This window comes from Oreochromis aureus, linkage group 15 (genome assembly GCF_013358895.1).
Source record: "Oreochromis aureus strain Israel breed Guangdong linkage group 15, ZZ_aureus, whole genome shotgun sequence".
NCBI lineage: Eukaryota > Metazoa > Chordata > Actinopteri > Cichliformes > Cichlidae > Oreochromis > Oreochromis aureus.
Genome location: NC_052956.1, coordinates 17,197,720 through 17,220,315, shown reverse-complemented (window position 1 = coordinate 17,220,315; position 22,596 = coordinate 17,197,720). Strand labels below are relative to the sequence as shown.

At 38.9% G+C, this 22,596-nt stretch overlaps 1 protein-coding gene across 1 annotated transcript; it reads right to left on the bottom strand.

Annotated features, from left to right (window-relative positions):
- Positions 1-1,251: 1,251 nt before the first annotated feature.
- nudt14 (nudix (nucleoside diphosphate linked moiety X)-type motif 14) lies at positions 1,252-22,336 on the bottom strand. The gene is made up of 5 exons (XM_031728472.2): positions 22,174-22,336; positions 12,708-12,751; positions 6,889-6,953; positions 6,138-6,429; positions 1,252-3,217 (listed from the first exon to the last, which is right to left on the bottom strand). Exons 1-5 carry the CDS (start codon positions 22,252-22,254, stop codon positions 2,968-2,970), a joined length of 732 nt encoding a protein of 243 aa, XP_031584332.1. The 5' UTR covers positions 22,255-22,336; the 3' UTR covers positions 1,252-2,967.
- Positions 22,337-22,596: the final 260 nt, after the last annotated feature.

Genomic DNA, 22,596 nt, shown 5'->3' with positions numbered 1-22,596 from the left:
CTCACATATTAAATAATAAATGATGTACCAGCCCTTTTTGAGTGAAGAAAAACACTAACATTTTATAGTATTAGTAATAACTTTCTTGCCTAGTTAGTGAAGCTGCAAGTGATTTTGAAATGTGAAAATATAGTAACAGACATGCTGGTCATCATCACATTCAGAGATCCACTCTGAATATAATCAAAGATTGGACTATTTGGACCTGAGATTTTAAGAAACTGCTGTTGAGAATCACTTTGTGAGTTCAGAGGTGCGTCTCATTTTCTGATACTTATGAATATTCATTTTGATGTAGTAAACCAAGTAGCTACTTGTGTAGGGTGTGACGTTAGACAGGGTACTGTCATTTCAACTTGAACATGGCAAGCTGTTCACTCAGAGAACTACTATAGTAGCAGGTGACTCAAACTGTCACAATAGCTGCAGCATTACAAGTTACAAATCACTGACCTAAAACTAGTTTTGCCTACACTAAAACAACCCAAGCTACGAATGCAGATTCACTGCCTAAACCCCCCCCAAAAACAGGTTGCTTTTTGCCAGATAGTGCGCAGCAAACAGTGTCAGATGACACTGTTATCCTGCTCCTACTGGTGGAAAATTGTTCACTGGCTCCTTCCACTTCAACCATTAATGGTCCAGTCATACAAGTCAAGAGACTGGTTGGCAGGAGCCTGGCAACCACTGGTCACTCCAGCAACCACTGGCTGTTAAGGTTTCTATAGGCTGCTGACAAGAGACCAGTCAGTGGCTTGTTGGTAATCATTGGTCACTAGGGAAAAATGGGTATTTCCTAATCAGTAGGCGAGTGGTTGCTAGAGGCTGTTGCCAGTTGTGAGGTGAAATCGGCTACAGAGAGGTATAAGGTGCGTAATATATTGCCAACACCTGAAAACTGTTTGAAAATTGGTCCTGAAACTGTGAAGAATCCAATGATAGTCTTCGTCTTCAGAGTAAAAGTTGTGGTTTTTGGAACATTTTGGTGTAAACGGTAAGGCAACTTTTACTTTGAAGGGAACCACTCCCAGTGTCCAGGATGTAGTCCACTTTTTCTCTCTCAGATTCGTGGTGGTCAATTAGTGTTTTCACCTCCGTGTCTTCCATGAACACTAAGGGCGACTGCAACAATTTGCTAGCGAACAAAGCAACCACAAAAAAGCCAACATCATCTAGAAATCACTCGCCAACTGGTCAGGGAATACACAGTTGGGTGACTAGTCTCTAGGCCTATAGTTGACAACTGAAAAGCATTCTCCAATCAACTTTTAATAAATGTTATGTTTACAGCAGGTACCCATTGTGAATTGCATGTAGTGTACAGAAGCATACAATAAGAGACAGAGCAGGTTTGTGCATTAATGGTTTTCAGCATGTGAGTTTTGCAAATGAATTATTATAAAAATCAGACTTTCATATGGGTTACATTTTCTGAACATTTCTCTAATTAATTGTGTGTTGTGTGCAAAAAATAAACAATTTCAAAAATCAGAAAAATAGAGGCTACTGCCTTAAGACAGCATTTCCCCAACAGTATACATTTGAGTTCCTCCAAAACTCTAAAAAACAAACAAAATAAAAAACGAAACAAACTGTTGTTTGTCTGAGACTCCACTGATGTGCTACAGGCTTGAAAAAGCCTGTAACATGTCAGTGTGAAGATGTCACCAGAAGTGGATTTAAGTGTTTCCAACTACAAATAGGCTGCTTTTAATCAGGATCGTGCTTCAGCGCAATTGAGTTAATTAAAATGAGGCCCTCTGCGCAGAGGTAAGTGTTTGCTAATGTTAACTGGTTTGACTTCGCGAAGAATTTGATGAAAAGGATAAGGGCTGATTTCAACGATACTACGTGATTGTTCAGCCTGGAGTACTTAGGTAAGTATTGCTTGAAGGCTATGATTCAGAACTTAAATGGGGCATCCCTGAATACCCCAATCATTACAAGGCCCCATGATTGACTAGTATAGTTTTTGCATTACTGGATCATGGATTAAAGGAATACTCCACTGTTTTTTGTAACCTCATCTATCTATCTATCTTTACATTATAAACAGTGCAAAAAGTAGCTACTGTATATGTGCTTTGCATTGTCACAGTCATCAGACTTTTTCAGGAAAGCAAAAATGCTTTCAAGATTTCAGTGGAAATGCTGACAAACTGAAGGTAACCAGCGGCACATTAGAGGTTAATCATGAATACTGACAGCCGCGTTTAATGTAGCAGAGGTGAGAAAGAGGAATGTTTTCACTTGCAAGCCTTCTCATCATGTGCGAAAATGTGTGAAAATGGAAATACAGTGCATTGACCACAAATAATTTTGAAACTGGGTTTAATTAAGTCAAACAGTGGTTTTCAGTGGCCTCCATTCTGGTTTTGAGGCATTTCCACATAATAATAGAAAATACAATATTGTTACAGTATTATGAAATCATATATACTAGAGCTTTAAATATCTATACTAAAGCAACTAGCAATGGAGGAAACAAGTTTAAAGAACATTAAAGGCCTTTTTCTCGACCAAATTTTGGTTTTAAAAACACTAACATGTAGATATTATTCAATATCTACATTAAAACAAAATTAAAAAAACAGTGGAGCATTCCTTTAATTAAGGGCAGGCAAATGAAATCTGTGATATGCAGCCACTGATAACAAATGGCACAGTAAATGAATGATTTACATATAAAAAGAAGAGAAAAAGTGCCAGTGACAACCAGCTATGGCAAATTTGTATTTAGGAAAAACACTAGGACCACGTAAAACACTTGTCTTTTTAAAAAAGCTAATAGGACAAACCTCAAAGATACCAGCTGGCAACAAGACAAGGGGCCCACCCTTCATCATGTACCAATAAGCAAAAAGGCAATACAGGATGAAGAGCCTTAAGGGGAGGAGTGAGTGTGCTGGGCCAGTGTTTGATTTAATCTGGAATAAATTGTAGAAAGAGGGCTTATTTTAATAATAGTTACACATTGGTGGAGATCTTGTACTTAGGAGACATGTTATTATGGAACCAGATGAAACTAAAAATGACGCCCATGGTTTTGGGTATACGCTCGTCGTAGGCAAACGTCATGGCCTCGTGCAGCGGGACTTTGACCACCTCGATAAGCTCTCCCTCCTTTGGCTCACCTCCACCTGGGCTGACGCAGTTGTCATCAGACACCTCAGCATAAAACATGGTCTGCTTGGCACCAGTTACACCTACACCCGACCTGGAGGAGAGACACAAATAAAAAAATCTAAAAGGACATCTTTCATTTTTAAACAGGGCTGAGTGTCTCGTGCTGGTGCTTCAGTATCAACACAACACTCTTAGAGACCAAAACAAAGAACTCAACAAAGTCACATATGAATGCTGTAAATCTGTCTTTCACTCTTTATTATTAAAAAAAAAAAACATATGGTGCAAAAACAATAAATTCTTTAGCATTTCAATAAAATATTAAATCTCTGCCGCAGGCGACAGTGCCCTCAGGTTGCCTGCTATTAGCAGAGAGCTTCAGTATACTGAGTACTGTCAGAAACACCCTCATAGGTGTTATGAGGGTTAAGATGATCCCCGTCTGTATAATGGAAGCAGCCTACACACAACAATGGTCGTAGACAACACCAACAGAGCTGGAGGTGGTGTGCAAGTTGTATCAAAAGCGTCCTTATGAGAGTCATCACTCAAAGCTGTCCAGCTGCCGCTGTCTAATGTGGGACTGTTCGTCTCCTGGGTCTTTTCACTGCCGCTTCAAGCTCTACTCAGCTAATAATACATTGACAAAGATGGATGACTTGCTTAATGCTTCTTTCCAGGTCACTTACATAAATTGTGCACTTATAGTTTATAATTTCAGAACTTCCTCCACAAATCCCCCCAAAAAAACAAAAAAAAAAAACCCATACAAAAAACCCTGCACTATCACGAACAGTGTTAAGTAATGTTATTATAAATCTCTCTACCTGAGCACTCAAAGCGCTTTATTCAACATGCATCATTCACCCATTCATAAGAGTAATTTTTCTATGCCTTTCTAACATTCACACACATTCACAATCCATCAGATTGTGCATCCACTGGATTGTGAATCAATTGGAGAGCAACTTGGGGTTGGTATCCTGCCCAAAGATATTTGGATATTTGCAGACTGGAGCAATCAGGGATCAAACCACCAACCTTCTGATCAGTAGGTGCTCTTCTGAGCTACTGCCAAACAGTGTTAATGCACTATTAAACCACTGTAAGGGTAATTGTCAGGCATTGTTTTCATCTTTACAGACTAAACTAGTGAAAGAGCACCAAATCACAGCAAAAAAAACCACTCATACATAGAGCAAAGAATGATCCGACTTAAAGCCAGACTGATATATCCAGACTGATACCCATATTGATACCAATATTTGGTGATTTAATAAATTTGATATAGCCTTTTCAAGACATGCGAAGCATAAACAGATTTGTTATGTGCATTTATGAATCTAAAATATTATGATAATGCAGTTTAAAAATAATCTTGTTTTAGTGTCATAACAAGTGATGGATTAATCGTTTACACTCTGCCCAACTCTCGGATAAGATAGTTGTTGCGTTCAGTGTTGCCAACTCCTCAGTAAGGAAAATCGCTATTGGTTGTCCTAAAAGTCGCTAGAAGTCGCTAAATGACGTCATCACCTAATTTGTATAATTGGTCATGCTAATATAATTGTAACCTATGTTGTTGGAGAGAGAAATAACATCGTGGAAGAGACATAAAGTGAGTAAAAAACGTCCTAAATGCATTTAGAGTTTATTTAGAACTACAAATTAAATTTCTTTTAGCAATTATTGTTTTTTTTAATGTCACAATTCCAACCCTGCTCCTTTACCCGGCTTGGACCGCAAAAGTGACCAAATAGGCACTCTGGTGGAGTTACTTTGTGTGTGTGTGTTTATAAGTAGTTTTAACCTTGTGATCCACAAAACAGCATAAGAGTAAAAGAGTAAAAGAAGAACTGACTGTGTTACAGCACCCGCTGCTTGTTGAGAGTAAAAGGGATACGTAAGCTTTCATCGTTTTTTAGCGACTTTTTTAAGAAAAAAAGTCGCTAGGGGGTCTGAAAACTCGCTAAATATAGCGACAAAGTCGCTAAGTTGGCAACACTGGTTGCGTTTCCAAACAAGTATTGCCAACAGGAATGTTGTAGAGTGCCCTCTGGTGGATAAACAATTTATTATCAATACCACTAGCATGGCTGTGAAGGGTGTTTCTCCTTTCTCGTCTTTACGTTTTTAAATTTTCATTTATTGTCCGTTATAAAAGCAGATACAGATATGTCAGCTAATATTGGCTGATATATTGGCCCTGTCTACATATCAGCTGGGATATAATCTAACCTATCATGTTCACGCAGCTAGTGAAAAAATACGTGGAAAAATGTTCATTTAGATTAGGTTAACAAACAATTATATACCAATCCAACAATAACAGCTTTTATAGACTAAGCTCATTTTCAATGGCTGTTCCTATTAGCTGAAAGAGTAAAATGGCAAAAAGTTATAATATTTGCCTGGTTAATTAAGCCTTTTTTAAAAAAAATGTCTTCTTACTTTATTTTCCAAGTGAATTTTGAGAACTCACTTGAAAACTACTTTATATCACTCCCAGTGCTCAGGATAAGGGGAGCACTGGTTTTGCTATTCGCTGGCAGATCATCACACAGCAAAATTGCACACATGATTTGACTAATATGCACTTTAAGTGCGGCACCTTTTAAAATCCATCCATAAAGCTTTCCAAAGCCTTTCCAACAGACAGGAGTGTTTGTGTGTGTGCTCCCATTAACTACAGTATATCACTTAAAAGTTTTAAACAATGCAAATGTAGGTTATTTCTTAGTGAACGCTGCACAAGGAAGTTCAGAATGTATAATTAAAGGAAATTATAACAAAATAGGACAATAGGAAATTAATTGTTAAGGGACAAGAAATCCAGTGGGAGTGTAGATAAGTAGATAAGATACATAAGATAATGAAAAACATTGCACTGAGACTTTCCTGTGATATGAGTTGATAGACACTTTACAAAAGACCTTGACCGAGTGCTCCTAACACTAACCATCAGCTGTAAATTATTTTTAAATTATGCACACTAAACCCAAAAAACTAACCTGTAAGAAGTAATCTTCTTCAGCTTGGAAGCTGGCACATCGTAGCCACACTCTTCCAGCACCTCCTGGCGGGCGATCTCCTCCAGAGAGAGGTCAGGTTTGTCCACCAGGCCAGCGCAGAGCTCATAGGTGACCCCCGCAGAGGCAGGCAGCCACTGAGAAGAGCTCTCCCCTTCTGAGGCTGACTGGCCCTGCTGAGACTCCGTCGCAGCTTCTGCAGCGCCCTCCACGGTTTTTTCAGCAGACTTTGGTGGCTGCGTCTTGGCCTTTTCCCATTCACACATGTATACAGCTGATGGTGGGAGAAATGGAAGAAAATGCCAAATCACTCGGGTGAAAAAAGCTAATTTTAACTGCAATGGCTACTTTTCAATCTTTAAACATTTATTGTCTGATAAATTCTATCGTGAGCTCAATGTTTAAAATAAAATCTCATTTTGCACTGCAGATAAATACTTAAAAAAATGCCAACAAATAAATCAGTGCCCAGGCGTCCTTGAATTTAATAAACGCCAATGTGGAAAAGTCTCTGGCGACTACTAACAAAGGAGCTGCATTGTAATGGGACCTCCTGCAGTCTATTTATGAGTCTGTATTGTTGCTTCCATCCATCTGAATAAAAAGTATGCACAGGATGTCCATAGGATGTACACCAATTTTAATCTAGAATGGTTTACATAATGAAACTGAATGAACTGTACTGCAGTGTTTTTGGTGAGCCGCTTTGTAAACACAGAAAAAGAAAACTTACCTGGACGGAACTGTTTGACGAGGACAAAACAGTGTGAGGTGGTGTTGAAGATCAGCACAGATACACTGCAGACATGGGGGTGTGGGAGAAAGGCAGAGTTAAACAAATGTTATTCTCAAAGAACATGTTTTCTAGCTGCCAAAATGACACATCACTGGTGCAGTGACTTCAAGCTCAAGAAAGCAGCAAATCAGCGGTGAACCAATTTTTAAATCCCTTGTGATTGAATCACTAGTCTAAAACAGGCACAAGTCAAAGAACCCTGGATTCATGTATAAAGGTGGTCAAACGCCGAATCCAATGACTGGTTTTTGCCTGCAGTTGACAACCAAAAGTTAGATCACAACTACTGGATGTTTTTTTAACCTGGCCCACACACCATGGCACAGGACCTCAGAGATACTTAGACTTTCTGAAAACAAAACAAATCAATATCAATTGGTTACCCATCACAAATAGAAGATTTGAAAAGCAGGTGTGTGGGGCTTCTGTGCAAAAAAGAAAAAAAAAGCTGTCTGCCTGAGATGCCCATGTTAAGAAAATCCACTCGCACTGACATTACACAGATAGTTTTAGACTCCCCCCATCCCCCCCCACTGAGTGTTTGTACCACCAGGAGCTTGAGATTTTGGGTCCCAACAACTACCTGCATATTCACTGACCTGATTATTTGAAGGTTTGTCCATTTTTAATATGGACAAGAGATATATGGACACTGAGATATATGGATATCTCATTGTTTAACAAAACTCATAACCTACAAACAAACGGAACCATCATACCCCTGACTTAACCTTTGTATTAGACATTTCCTGTTGCAAAGACCTAAAAATAACATGCCACTAAAAATAAAATGGTCTGCCAAAATGAACAGTTTTCTAAAATAAGAGGCTTGCTCCACTGCTGATATTCACAATGACTCTTAACAAGCAGGATATGGAGATAAAATAGAAGGAAGGTCAGCATGATATGCTTCGCCACTGGCACCCAAAGAGCTCTATAGGCACAGGTGGGTCACCGCTCGAGCGTGTTTGTGTGTATGTGTGTGAGAGTCTGAGTGTTGCTGCTTGTGGCGACTTGAGGCCTGGGGTTTGTGTTGGGAAAGCGGATGCGTCTGAGGCGGCAGGAAGCCCTGCCCTGTCTTTCCCATGGAGAGAAGGAACCAAGGGTTTGCTGTTACAACACCTAGCTGCAGCTCCTGGGCTGATACTTGGTTAATGTCTGTTTGCGTTTTAGATTTTCAGTTTTGCCTTTTCAAACATGTGTAATGTCAGCTGACAGGTTAATGCTTCTTAAAAACGGGATCGTGTAATTTCTTCTTCTTGCCACTGTTCCCTCTGTAGTTTATTTTATTGAATCCACTACCTCATTTAACCTTCAGTGAAAACAAATGTCTAGTCCCTACAGTGGCATTAAATCAAAGGAAAAGTAACTACAGACCTCATTTTTATTGGTACAAACACAGATCATAGCGCACACAGATTAAAAAGTCATTAAAAACACCTCTACTGTGCATACTTAAAGTTAAAAAAAAAGGTAAAGGAGACTACACCAGGTAATAAATGTAGCAGCAAGTAGGCCTGTAAACTATGACAGCCATTAACTGTTTGCCATTTTTACAAATTCAAACATGCTTGCTGCTTTGTTGGGTCCTTTTTCAAAACACGTTTGTGTTCAAAATTGCAGAATTGAACTTGCACTTCCAGCAATAACAAGTTAAAATCAAAGCTGGAATTAACTGTGGGCATCCTTATAAATCTGCATAAAATATACCATCTCGTGGCCCTGAAAACAGCTTCAGAAAGAGGTCAACTGTCTTTCTGTTACTGATTAAAAAGCCTTTGATTCATATCTGGATCCAGTGAGCAAACTCTGCTACTTATCTATTCACCTCCTTTCGCCATACGCCATACATATTGTTTGCTCTCACCTTGAGAACACAGAGCAGCCATTTTCACCTCCTCCCATCCATCTAGAGCTTCTTTTTCACACTGATATTTCTGAAGCTGATTACAGATATACACGAGAAGACTGCGCTGTAGGGCAATATCACCTCACAAGACACAAGTGAGGAGGATCTAGACAAAAAGTGGGTCACAGGCCTGAGGCATTGGAGCTGTCCCTTGTGGCAAGTCTTGGTCTTATAGTGCTGTTACACACCATTACTGCTCTTCTGCTGCTTCCTGGTGAAAAAAAGAGCTCTAACAGTTAAACCAAGAAGCAGGCTAAACAGACACTCAGGACTTTTCATGCACGGTTAAGCTTTCTCTCTGGGGCATCTGGCTGAACAGCGGGAAATCTGGGTTAAGGCAGACGTATGAGACGCAGGACTAAGGTGACTACTGGTAGAAAGCTTATGGTTTAAGGATATTATTATTTGGCCCAAGTCCCACTAGAAAAAAAAAATGGGTTAAAGGCTACACAATCCATCTTCTGCTGTCAGATCGGAGCCAAGGACATAACCACATCCCTTCCTTAATTTACCAGCTTTGGTTTAAATGAGTCAAGTGTCGAAATATTACATTTTTTAAATGTTAGATTTTTAAAAAAAATGAATGATAAGATGCAAATTCTTTATTGATATAAACAGAGCCACATTACGAACTAATAAAACTTACAGCAAGCCAAAATGCATTAGAACAAACAACAAACAAGGGTTTAACACATAGTAATGATTTTATTTTTATCTTTGCTTTTCTTTTGCCTCTGGGTGTCTTTTATTCTCAGATTCATTATGTGAAGCTTTCTGTTATAAACAAGGACTACAAACCAATAAGAACGGCACCTCTGCAATGAGAAACCTCCTATTTCCAAAGGTTTATCAGCAAGCATCTTAATACACATCTATAAAAACAGGGCATCCTATCAGGCAAAGGACATAAAGCTGATATCCCATAAGTATGAATGATCTAAATTATAGTTTCGAGTGTAGTTTTTATGTTTGTCTTGTTTGGAAAACCATTTCCACGCAGTCAAGTGTGATTTTACAGTCAGGTAGCTTTTCTCAGAAGGCAATATGCAAACTTCAGTTAGCTTTGTAAAGTTTTAACGCTCTCCAAGCTCTATAGAAATAACAGTTTCTTAAATAAGTTAAAGAGGTAAAACTATATACACTTCAGATACTTTATTACCCTAGTGTTATTGCTAATTCTGTTAAAAATGTTGCAGAGTTTGTTGTCATCCATGACTCACCTATAAAGTAATTTGTGCTGTTGTGTCTGAAAGGCCCATGGAAGAGCAATTCAGTTTCATGTGTTTTTGTAGTTTTCAGGTCAAACCCTGCTTGTGCAAACAAAGTAAGCACTTTCTCTAGATAAGTGGCAGCTAATGAAGCATGTACTTCCAGAATCTTTGGCTCCTGGATTGAGGATCTGCACCTTGAAGTCAAAAGCCACTGAACATTTTACAGTCAACTGTCGTATTCACACTGAGAGTAAACTGTTCCCCTTGTGCAGAGTTAAGTACTATATCTAAGGCAATATCCACACAGGGAGCTATTAGCAGTTGTGTGGCAATCAGAGCCCATAGAATATCAATTACATTTAGCAATTTCAAGTGACAACAGGAGAAATAACGCCCGGCCGATGCGATATGGGCAGGTACAGAGATAAATTTGTCCCATCTTACAGCTATCAATTGAAGTGACTACCAATGAGAACAAAGGATATGCAGTAGTCGATTGAAAAACACATGGGTGGCAAATACATTAAAGGGTTAACAAGGCAAATAGAGCCTGGAATGTCCAGTAGCAACCAACCGTCACAATATTTAAATATTGACAGGCCTTAAGGGGTGAGGCCTGTCCAACAATAAGTTGAATCCATAACATGTGGAATACATGTGAATAGGTGGATAATCCACATAGAGAGGGAAAACCCTTGGGATCCTTCAGAAGAAGCTAAAAGGAAAGACTTTGAACCAGATACACCCTGAAACATCACGAAATATCATGAAAACCCAGGTTATCAGTTAACCTTACAGTTTAATTGTATTTATTTATGCAGTACTGTCAGGTAAAGACCTTTTAATAATCTTGGTAAATGAAATTTCTAATAACTACTGTAATTTTCCCAGAAGGCCACTTATCAAATAACTCCAAATCTTGGTAAATATGCATGCTTATGAAGCAGATGAATAACCGTGCACCTCGCCACAAACTCATCTTCATAAGAATTTTAGAAACAAGCTGAAAAAAAATGTATTCAATGACGTATCTCATACCATTCTGACTACAGTCTCTTCTAGTCTAATGTTGCCTTTGATAAAAATCTGTCTTTCAAATCTTTGGCTAGTTCTTCTGAAAGACAACATCCTGCTGAGAAGAAAATGCTATGCACACTTGCACAAAAATGCAAAACAATCCAGGGTCCATTTGATACATGCCCCATGGGGAATAACCCGTTTCGCAATATCCACCTGGGGTAGAGAGATGCAGGTTTGGGTTTACTGCTTCTTCCCTCTGTGGTACTATTTTTCAGAAGAACTTCTCTTTGGGGTCATTAGTAGAACAAAAAGGGGCTGAAATAACCTGAGACTTACCTCAGGGCATTATGGCAGACTGAGAGTTGGAACTACGGCTTTGACGCAAATGTGTGATATTTCTCTTACAGAGCCCCCCTAAAGTTCAGACATTTATTGCCATTTTCCCTGTAGAATTGCATGGCACTGCTTTCTTCAAAACAAGGTGTGTTAAGGTTGACGATCCTCCAAATACAATGCATTTTTAAGAGAAACCAGATCATTGTGGTGTAAAAATACCAGAGAAGTCAGATGAGAGGAAATTGGTTCGGATGTTCAGGAGCAATCTAGGAACCAATAAGGCTTAAGCCTACCATGATCTGGAAACTGCCGTTTTACATAGCCACAATGACAAGAGGTATGTCTGGAGGACTAAAGGCTTTTAAACTTAAGAACACTGGACCGACTGCCAAGCATGGTGGTGGTAGCATCTTCCTCTGGGGTTGTTTTACTGCCTGTAATACTGGTACTCTGCACAAGTAGATGGAATAATTAAAAACGAGGACTACCTCCAAATTCTTAAAGCTTTACTCAACAGTTAGACAACTGAAACTTGCACACAACTGGAATGATGCTAAACGCACATCAAAACAGGTTTTGGAATGCATAAAGCAATCTAACATTAAACTTCGGAAATGGAATCCCCAAACCGAGTCTATCCCAGGAAACCAACCAATTAAAATGAACTCTCTTAATTTTGCCAAGTAGCAGGGTTAAATTCTAGATGTTTATTGATGGCTACCAAAAGCATCTGGGCAAGGTGCAAGTTGTTATGGGTGCATTTAACCAAATAGAAGCAGTGCTGTGCAGTGACGTGAAAAAGTAATTGCCCCGACTTTTGAAATTATGAGTTCTTAAATAGCAACACATCTTGTCATGATCTAAAGAAACCTGAGAACCAGTAAGAAACAAAGTCATTGACATCTATCAGTCTGGAAAGGATTACAAAGCCATTTTTAAGGCTTTGGGACTCAAGCAAACGACAGTGAGACCCATTATCGACAAATGGAAAAAACCTGCCAATAATGAGGAAACTTTGAGCACAGTTTTATGTTTAAAACAAGCTCTTGAGATTGAATAACCTCTCTTGACATAAACATGTATGTTGTACAGTTTCTCAACAATAACAAGGCTGTGTGTCAAGGTCTCATTTCAGGCTACATAAATGTTTTCTTACCTCTTCTGTGTAGTCTGCTATTATTTATTAGCCATTTAGTTTGCCAATAAGATGTATAGAGTAAATATACATGCAAGTAAAGCATAGACAGGAGCAATAAAAGTAAATTGAAAGTGTTTTTTACCTGTCATGGGTCCGCATGAAGTCCCACGATTTCTTTGTGCCATTCTGCGTAGAAATAAGATGACATGAAACACCATAAATAAAAAAGTATGATCTCATAGTAATTTTCAAACACTGCTGGGTTCCAACTGGGTCAATCAAAGTGTTTAAAAAGATAAAGAGTCCATACAGTTTGCAATCAGTGTATTATAACCTGTTTTATTTCATGTGATTTGCATGACAAGATATCAAATCCCCTCTGATTTGGTTAACAAGAATATTTGAGAGTAACAACTGCCACACAATTAATGTTGTCTTATCGAAAAAAGAGCACCCAATAAAAACATCTGCAGATTCAAAGCAAAAGAAAAGCACTTAATTGACAGAAGTTGTTGTGTTTGAAAGCCCTGTGGACACATCAGCACATTGACATAACATGCAGCTCCACTCTTTCAGTAAATTTCCATCTGTATAATTATGATCAAGCTGCCAAGGAGGTGTGCTACCCACACAAAAGACAGACAAAAATATTCCAGAAATCACAGGGCTTCAATTTATAGCTTGTGACACACGCATTGTTTGGCATGTGACTCTCATCTGTAAAATGATGAGCTAACATCCTGAAAGTTTGGTTTCCTTTCTTTTACATTATTTTTATTAAAAATGGCTGGAAAAGGTATTTTCAGTTTGTTCCGAAATGTATAAAGCCAAATTTGTTCAATGGAAAGCTACATGCTCTAAGCTTTGCTGCTTTTTGAAAATATAAAGACTGGCATGTCCACTTCTTTTAGCATGTATTAGCTAATACATGTCATTGCTTCAATCAACTGAATTCTTAAAGCTATATTTAGCTACATGGATAAATTAGCTGGGTCAAAATGTCAGGATAAGGCTCAAGGTGAACCTGCTTTCTACATACAGCAAGGCCAGTGTAAAGCTAGCCTAATGTTACAATACTCAAGGTGAAATAACACCAAAATGTTTGTTTATTTCCAGCATTTACTCAGCCAATACAGTGGCACTAAAGAATAAGTCGGGCAGATGAAAACAACATTCATCAAAGCTACAATTACATGAGTAATGGAAAACAACATTTTTTCGTCTGTTTTCCTGAAACAGCTGGAAAAGCAGGAGCAACTTCCAAAGAAAAGGTGTGCCAAGCTTGTAGGATCATTACCAAGAAGACCTGAGGCCATCATTGCTGCCAAAGGTGCAGCACCAAGCAGTGAATGAAAGCCCCAAAGCCCTGTTTTTATTGTTTATTGTCATTGTCTTTTGTGATTGCGCCCATTAGATGGGGCGTGAGAGTTAAACTAAGTGTTGACAACAGGAAAAATAAAACTAACTTGTCTAACTTCTTACTTGTCATTTAAATAATTGGTTCATGTACCATCAACAAGCTCTCCCTGTGTGAACTAACCACATTAACCTAGCCTAGCATATTCCTCTCTCTGCATCCAGTGCTGTTTAAATATGGTAAAGTTGGCCTACATTTTCTATGCCTGAAGAAATATGGCCTTGATTCAAATTTAGGCTACACCTCCTCTCCACCTACGAGCGCTTTCAAACGCAGGGATGACAGTTTTACTAGAACAGGCTTATCCCAGCTACAACACTCGGCGTGTTAGTGAGCTGTTTTCAGTACCACCCAAGAAAAAGGGAGGTGGTGAAGCTAATTTCACTGATTTAATCAGACATAACATAACTGCTGTTATAAAAACATGATTTGTGGTTAAAGCTGCAATGTGGAATTTAAAGATTTCTATCTGAAAGGGAAAAGTTGAATCACAACTACTTGATTGTGTGGAAGTTAATTTCCTTTCAAAACATGTTCCACAAACAAAATCAGCCAAAAAAAAAAAAAAAATGAGAACGGCAAGCTTGGAAGGAAGGAAGAGGCTTTATTTAGCACCCTTATTACCAGTTACTCATTTCTTTTTTTATAAAAGTTGATTAATTCATTCAGGGTTTCATCTGTAGCGTAGTAACTAAATGGCTGGGGCCTTTCTGTATAGAATTTGCATGTTCTGTGGATGCTCTGGTTTCCTCCCACATTCCAAACAGATGCAGTTAGTGGGGTTAGGTTAGCTGGTTATTCTAAATTGCCCATAGGTATGAAAGTGACCACATGTGGTTCTCTGTCTGTGTTAGCCCTGTGATAAAATGGCGACCTGTCCGGGTGTTCCTTGCGACCCTAAATGGGATAAAACGGAAGAAAAAAGATGGATGACTGAATGAAAACAATGCCTTAGATTCCAGTCTCACCATCCTACAAACTGGTCAGTGACTCTCTGGGAACTACAAGTCCCTTGAGATAAAACGTATATTCCTTCACCGAATGGCAAGTGATTGCTGGAACTAACCAGGTATAATTAATCATAAAGCGGTATACGGATTTCACCAAAAAACACACAAACAAACAAACAAACAAACAAACAAACAAAATAGCAATATGACTCAAAACTATGACATTTACAAGACCAAAAAAACCCTTACATTTTAGGAGACAGTTCTGTCTTATGTTGATTACTTTTGCTTGATAAATATTTTGAAGACAAGTGAATATCATAATTTGCGCTGTACAATAGCTATGTTACTACATTACTATCCCCTCTGTAAATCTGCGTCTAAGCAAAGGAACTAAAATGCACATCAACAAAAGGCAAGCTACTGCAAGAACACGGCATCCAGCACATGATGTAAGAGGTCATAGTCACATGACCTTAGCATGAAGCCAAGCCAGGATAATTCTGTTCATGCACCATTAACTGTCCTGATTTGGTGTGAAATGGAAGCATAAAACATTTATGTTCATTTGTTTGGCTCCAAAAGTAAAAGACTGCCCACTTACATATGCAATTTTACTGCATACTTTTATTTTAAAGCTGAGATAGCAACACTCAATGATTAACTGAAGACTATTTCTTTGTGAAATAGGAGAGGAATGACTATCTAAAGGTCATGAAAGAGTGAAACAGTCACTCAAAAATGCTAATTATTTATTAGCTGAAGCTTCTGAAATGCTTTTTTTCCCTTTCTTAATTAATTGACAATGAAAAGCTTTTACATTTTAAACTTCATGTATAAATTATTCCATAATTGCAGCTGTAAATAAAAATACATTTTTTACTCCAATTTCAGTGACAAAAAAATATTAAAAGAAGATTTATTTTGTCAGTTCTCCATTAAATTCAAACAATACATTTTAACTGACTGAACTAAAAAAAAATAAGCTAGAACAATGAGAGTCATACATAATCTCATGTTCAGCCATTATTAAAGGCCTGATATTATGTGATTAAAAAACCGCAGACATGCTGCTGGTGTAATTACTCACAAAATCCTTCCATGTCAGAAATTAGTATGTGTTTTACATGCCATCATTCCTATATGAAACCAAGCCCTTTCGCTTCTCCTTATGAAAGCAAAGCTGGTATGGTGATGGAGTGTGTGATAAATCATTTTGTCATGACTGAGGTAGGGATGCACGTTTCGTGGCTTGTTGCTTTATAAAAATGCTTGGCTCTGGCAAATGCTCTGCTGAGGCTGAGTATTTTTGCCATCACTGAACCTATTACATGGAAATTGCAGGGTATTTGCATAAGTAAATGGTTACAAATGCATGCACTAGGGCTGTCCTGCCCCTAAACTCATCCATGTTGTTCAGTACTGAGCCTTTGTCAAACTGAAGCTATACACTGCATTACTGTACAGCAGACACATTAAAATATACAATAGAGCTATACTTTGAGATAAAATGGCATTTTATTATCTAGTCCTCCAGCTACGGCAGTTTATGGTTAAAGTGGCCCTACAGCTAAGTACAAAAACAAGACCTATCACAGGACCAGAGATACTGTGTGAAGGCAGCTGAATAATCTCAAGAACCCCCAGAACAACCTGGTCAACCTCCCGGTAAAGAAACACAAAACAGGAAGAATCTGAGCAAGATTTTAAGACAGAGACTGAACCTTCAGAAGAAAACCTTCAGATCTCTTGGAACAAATGCTAAAAGGAGTCAAAAATGCTTAGGTGGTCAATAATGTATCTAAAGGCTGATTTAAGCAAGCTTCTGAATTTGCTCAGTGCAGAAGAAATGTGCAGGAAAGGTGCACCGTCAGTTCAGAGTAAACTGCAACTACTATACAGACATTTCTGGTAACAACACAAACTCAAGGTTATGAAACAGTGAGGATAAAAATAACATCCAAGAAGGTCTTTCTATTTAAAAAAGCAAAACAGAACAAAAAGTCATCTGGATTTTAAGATTAAAGAAATACCTTAATGTTGTCAGCAATTTCAGACAGCAACACAAAGAGACTAGCAAACACCTCGAGAATAGTCTAGTTTGTTTACAGTACATCACCATTAATTGGCCAATGATTACTGTTAAAAACACTGTAGATACAACACATTTATCTTCCAGCAATGACCTACTACATCAGGTAAAACTGCACTGCATGAATGTGTCAGCGCACACACATTCCCTCTTTAGTCTCCTGTCACCACTCACAGATGGCGGGGTTCCCCTCATTACTCAGGCCACTTGCTGAGAGAGGGGAGGCGGGGACAGCTTGAATGGCCCAGGGGAGATGGAGAATCATGGCCGACACGGATTACGACATAGAGATTAGCCCATGGGGGGAAAGAGAGAGACACAGGCAGAGAAAGAAAGAGAGAGAGCAAGGCAAGCAGAAGCAGGCTACACAGGACCTTGAAATTAATGTGGTCCCTCTGGCTTTGGCCATCCGAAATGACAGGCTCGTACGTGAATGGCTATTGTAGGGAGGGATGTATGGTCTTGATCTTTTAGGTGCTTAAAGTCTAATAACCATCACGCACAAACCTTCTATGCTGACTATAAAGCAGACAGCTGCAGCAAGAATAAAAAAAATTAACTACCATCCTCAAATACAATAGCTCCCTTTGAGTCTCATCATGCGTGCTCCAGTTTTTTTCCTGGTTTCATTTATAGTCTCTCTGTTTGACCCTGCTGTCTCGACAAAGGCAGCAGGACTATCATTACAACGGTCAACCGTGTTTTAAAAGTGACAAAAAGCATCTACACCTGCAGGGAAAAAAAACAGCATGTGCAGTTTCTTCTCAAGGACGCAGTTTCCAAGTACAAACTGACTGCGTCCTCCAGTGAAATCCACAGAGAGTATATAAACCTCAAATCAAGGCCAGTATACATCAGTGTCATCAATATGAACCTCACCAAACTGAACTTCAAACCTGCCTGGTCTGCACCATACACACACTGAGCCATTTTATTTTATTTAGATATTTCCATTAAAAGTGTTCTAAAAGGTACAAACACCACAAACATGGTTGAGAAGTCCAGGTCAGTGATACGATTTAGCAGACAGGAGGCTAAAGCAGTCACAACCGCCGTGTTCCCAACTCTAAGCCTCACCAGACACAAAAGTAGTACCATAAAGCAAGCACAATACATCATTCTTCTTGAAACAGGAGCTTTACTGACCTCTCAAAATTCCTTATAAAGTGTTGTGAATGTCAACTACTTCAGCTGCTACTGAAGGAAGGGTTGTCTGCCAGTCTGTCTCCAGCACTACTGTGTGAAGTTGTATGCCAACTGCAGGAGGCAAGACAGCACTGTTGGCATCAGTACTGTTGCAACTGAGTATCCAATAGTAATATTTTTAGTACTGATTAATATTTCAGTATTGATGCATTTTTTTGACAACTCTGGTGGATTTTAGTTAGTTTCTGGAACTTATTCACAGGGGAACAAAAACTAGATGCTCTCTCTGGATTAACTAAACTGACCATAGTGCACCAACTTTCCATCTTCTGTCATCATTAGCCTAAATTGAGTGTTTATTATATTATATTATTATATTGAACATAGTGTTTCTGTTATGGACATAGTGTTTTCAGTGAAAGAAAAGTTTCGTAGAGTATCGAAGAAATCAGACAGAGCTATACTATGATGACTGCTGTGTCAGGTTAGTTTGGAGTTAAATCAGTCGGGCCTACAAGTTGGGCTACTTAAAAGCAACCAAAAATAATGGATTAACCTTGAAATAGCAACGATCTACCGCTTTTCTTCTTACACATCTAACACCAGTGTGTGTTCCACCGGTGAGAGCTACCATAAAAAGTGAATATTATTATTATCATTAAAGAATTTCAAATACTTTAACGCATTTATCTCATGCCAAACCTGTAAAATCAAATTTGAAATAATTACAATTGATGGAACCGTTATTCATTAAATCTAGCCCATGTTGTTATTGTGTTATGAACAAATAATTTTAATAATTATATCCTCCTGGAACTGTGCCCTTATTTATAAGCAGATAATCACTATGGCAATCAGTTTACTGCTGTGATTCAAACACAAGCAGATAAATAACCATTCACGTAAGAAAATGTGCGCTTCAAGATCATAAAGATCTCATATTCATTCACTGGCTGAAAGACGCACAAGGTACATAACTCTAGATGAATAATTCAAATCATTATAATGAATAAATAGAAGGTCATTATCTCACTCTAAGCACCAACTCGTGATTTGCTGTCAGCACGAGGCGACAAAGATAAGAGGGGTTTCCCAGAGTCAACAGGGCACAATCACCTGCTTTGGAGAAGGAGGCGAGGGCAGCGACACAAAACACCAATAAACACTAATGATGCAGAGAGCCTCTTATGCATGACATTATGTACTTTTGGAGTGTGAGTAGATTTCTGTTAACGGCCAATAACAAAAGCTGAAGATGTACAGATGAACATAAAAGGATTGTGGGAGAGATGCTCCCTCGGCATGATTGAAAAGCCTTTGTGGGGAGTCTCTGAACAGCCCCTCCTGAGGTGCAAGGCAGAAATGATGAGAATGAAAGAGAAGGCAGGACAGAGAGAGAAACACAGAGGGTCCACCCGTCATCTCTTTTGTTGTCCATCTGCTGTCTTTAGCCGTTCCACCATCCTCTTGACAGGCTTAACCTTCCCCCTCTGCTGTCACAGGTGTGTACCCCAAATGGGACAAACTCCCAAAAAGAGTACCATGGTACTTGAGTTTTTGGATTACACTGAAAACAACAATACAAAAAAGAAGCTTCCATACATGTAGACCACAATTTGTCACTGCAAGTACCAATTAAAAGCCCTTTTTCTCATTTGTTTCCAAAACAAAATATACAAAACAGTCTTTTTTGGCATGTACTAATTACATGAAACAGATGTCATTAACATGCTCTTATAATCTACTGTGTAAGTAATGCAGCAGCTCCTAAGTTTTAAGAATGAGTTCAGCACCACAGTCACTATCCAGGTTTTACACAACCAGGAGATGTATCCATAGCCCAGGAACAGAGAAACTGCACAAATATTTTGAAACCTAAAAATAAATTCATCCTGGACTGCCGCCCGTGTTTGGGTAAGGAAGCACTTCTCACTTTGCAAGGAGACCATCGGGACACAGTCATCACACTTTGCTTTTAGTGGGAGGACAATTTTTATAGTAAATTATTAATGGCTAACCTAAAAAAAAGTCAATCAAAGTTCATTGGCGGGGACACTTTAGGAAGCCCAGACCTTCTCATATTTAAGATGCATATACAAAGCAGTGCAGTGAGGTAAACGATGAGACTAAAGATGAGATTTTGGTCAGAGATAATCAGCACTGCCTAAATTATTTTACCACCACCTGGATAAGAAGCTAAAGGTGGATAGATCATAGATAGATGCTGGCATGGATGGATGAATAGTGACTAAAACTGCACCCGCAAGCCCCTGAGACACCTATGTCCTTGGATAATAAATATTATCGACCTACAAGACAATTGACTCTGCACAAGAAGCGCTGCAAAAGCAAGGACATGTTTGAAACGATTAAGTCATATTTACACCTGAATGCTAACTAGGAATAGCAAAGTCTAGTTAGAAAAAGTGAATCCCATCAACATGAGCATAAACACCCACATTTTTCCCCTCTTTTAAGTGACTTGGAGATCAGCACTCGCTATTTCAACCTCACTGAGTTGCATTGCATTCATATTCAGAAAAATGTGAGATAACTGTGGCACTATGATCTGAGTCACAGCGTGACTAAATGAATGACTGAATGAATAATTTGTAACTGATAGGAAGAAATAGTGAATCTCATTATGGCATTGACAAAGAAACCAAATTTTATTGGGGATGGGAATCAAAACCAGTTCGGAATTGTCTAATCAACTAGCATCAAGTGTTCACGAGCTTATCAATTCATTTCATCAGTGTACGCTACATCTCTCAAAACAATCAAACTCAGAGGAGGAGCTTTCATTTTGCAAATACTTTTTATCTCCTGTTTTTTCCCGTGTGTTCGGGTGCAGTAAAAGTAACAACTGCAGTGCTTCTAAAAAAGTTCAGTAGGCTTATTTTTTTTCCACACCTAAAATTGATGATGAGCCACTAAGAGAGTCTGTAAAAATACCTACAAGCAGAATTAGTAATCACATTAGAAAAAATTTATTGACTTATTTACTATTCATCCTCACTAAGGAAACTTATTGGTCATGGTCAGTAACAGTCCAATCTTCTTTCTCTTCTTCTTTTGAGTGTTCATATTAGGTACCACTACAGCAGATCATCTGTAGCCTTACCATCTTCTTCTGGTACACCAACTCCTCTTTCACTATATCGATGGACCTTCTCTGTGGTCTTCCTCTTTTCCTCTTACCTGGTAGCTCCATATTCAACATCCTCTGTTCAATATATCCTCACTATCCCTCCTCTGCACACCTCCAAACAATCTCAACCTTTCCTCTCTGCATCTCTTAATAATGCTGACTCAAATTGCTTGATAACTAAAAACCAAATATAGGTACTCAAAATGATCTGTCATTTGTTCTGTCCATGATCTGCACATTTTTGCAGGTCAATAAAACACAAACACGCACGCACGACACTTTAAATCCCGACAGGATATGAACAGGCAAAACTACTTAGTGTCGCTCAAACACAAGCCTGGGCAACTTAGCTCTCTACACCTCTGAACTTTCAAAACCTTCGACCTTATTAGACCCACCAGACTGGGTCACTTTGACAGCTGAGATCAACAAGTCTCGCCTGTCTTTACAGTGCAAATAGCGCGAAAAACCCCTCTCTTGTCACGTTAAAAAGACCAGCTCGAGCCATCTACATCTCCTCGCTCTAATATAAAGCATGTGCCTCTGTTAAACCATGAAAAAAAAACCCTCTGCAGTAGCAGCAGGCTACCGTTAGCGTGGTAGCTCATAGCTGCCTGTTAGCTTAGCTGTCTCGTAAAACACAGAGGTAGCTGCGTTTCAAACCAGACCAAATACAGACCTCCTTTTGTCGTCGTGGTGCATGTAATGCCAATTTTTGCTGTCAGTGATTGTGTTTAAGGTCGGCTTAGCCTTCATGTTATGCTAAAAAAAAATGAATGGGGGTGGGGGGGCTGGGCTAGCCTACAGCATCCAGCAGCATCTACTAGCCGTTATTACTCATAAATAACTCACCTGGCTATAGTGCACCCTGAACGGCTTTAGATAGTCAGACTCTGTGCACGGAACCACTTCAATGTTGTTAATCTCTTCCATAGTTTACACTTGGAGCTTAGATTTGGAGGCTCACCGCTGTTGTCTGTCACCCGCACACTAACTGACAGTGAAGGAATGCCTACGGAAGCTGGGAAAGGACATGAGACTTGGCAGTGAGGGAACAATAAGGGGGGTGGAAGAGTGAAATGAATGGCGTTAAAATTATATAGCAATATAAATACATATAAAATAAAGAAAAAAAGAACAGATTTTTATTGTTGCATCATCTTAGCCCCAATTATCTTTAAATGATTAGTCTAAATTAACCTAAAGAGACAAGCACAATGCAATATTTACTTTATGCACACTATACACTCCACGTGACTCACCAGTGCTGCCCAT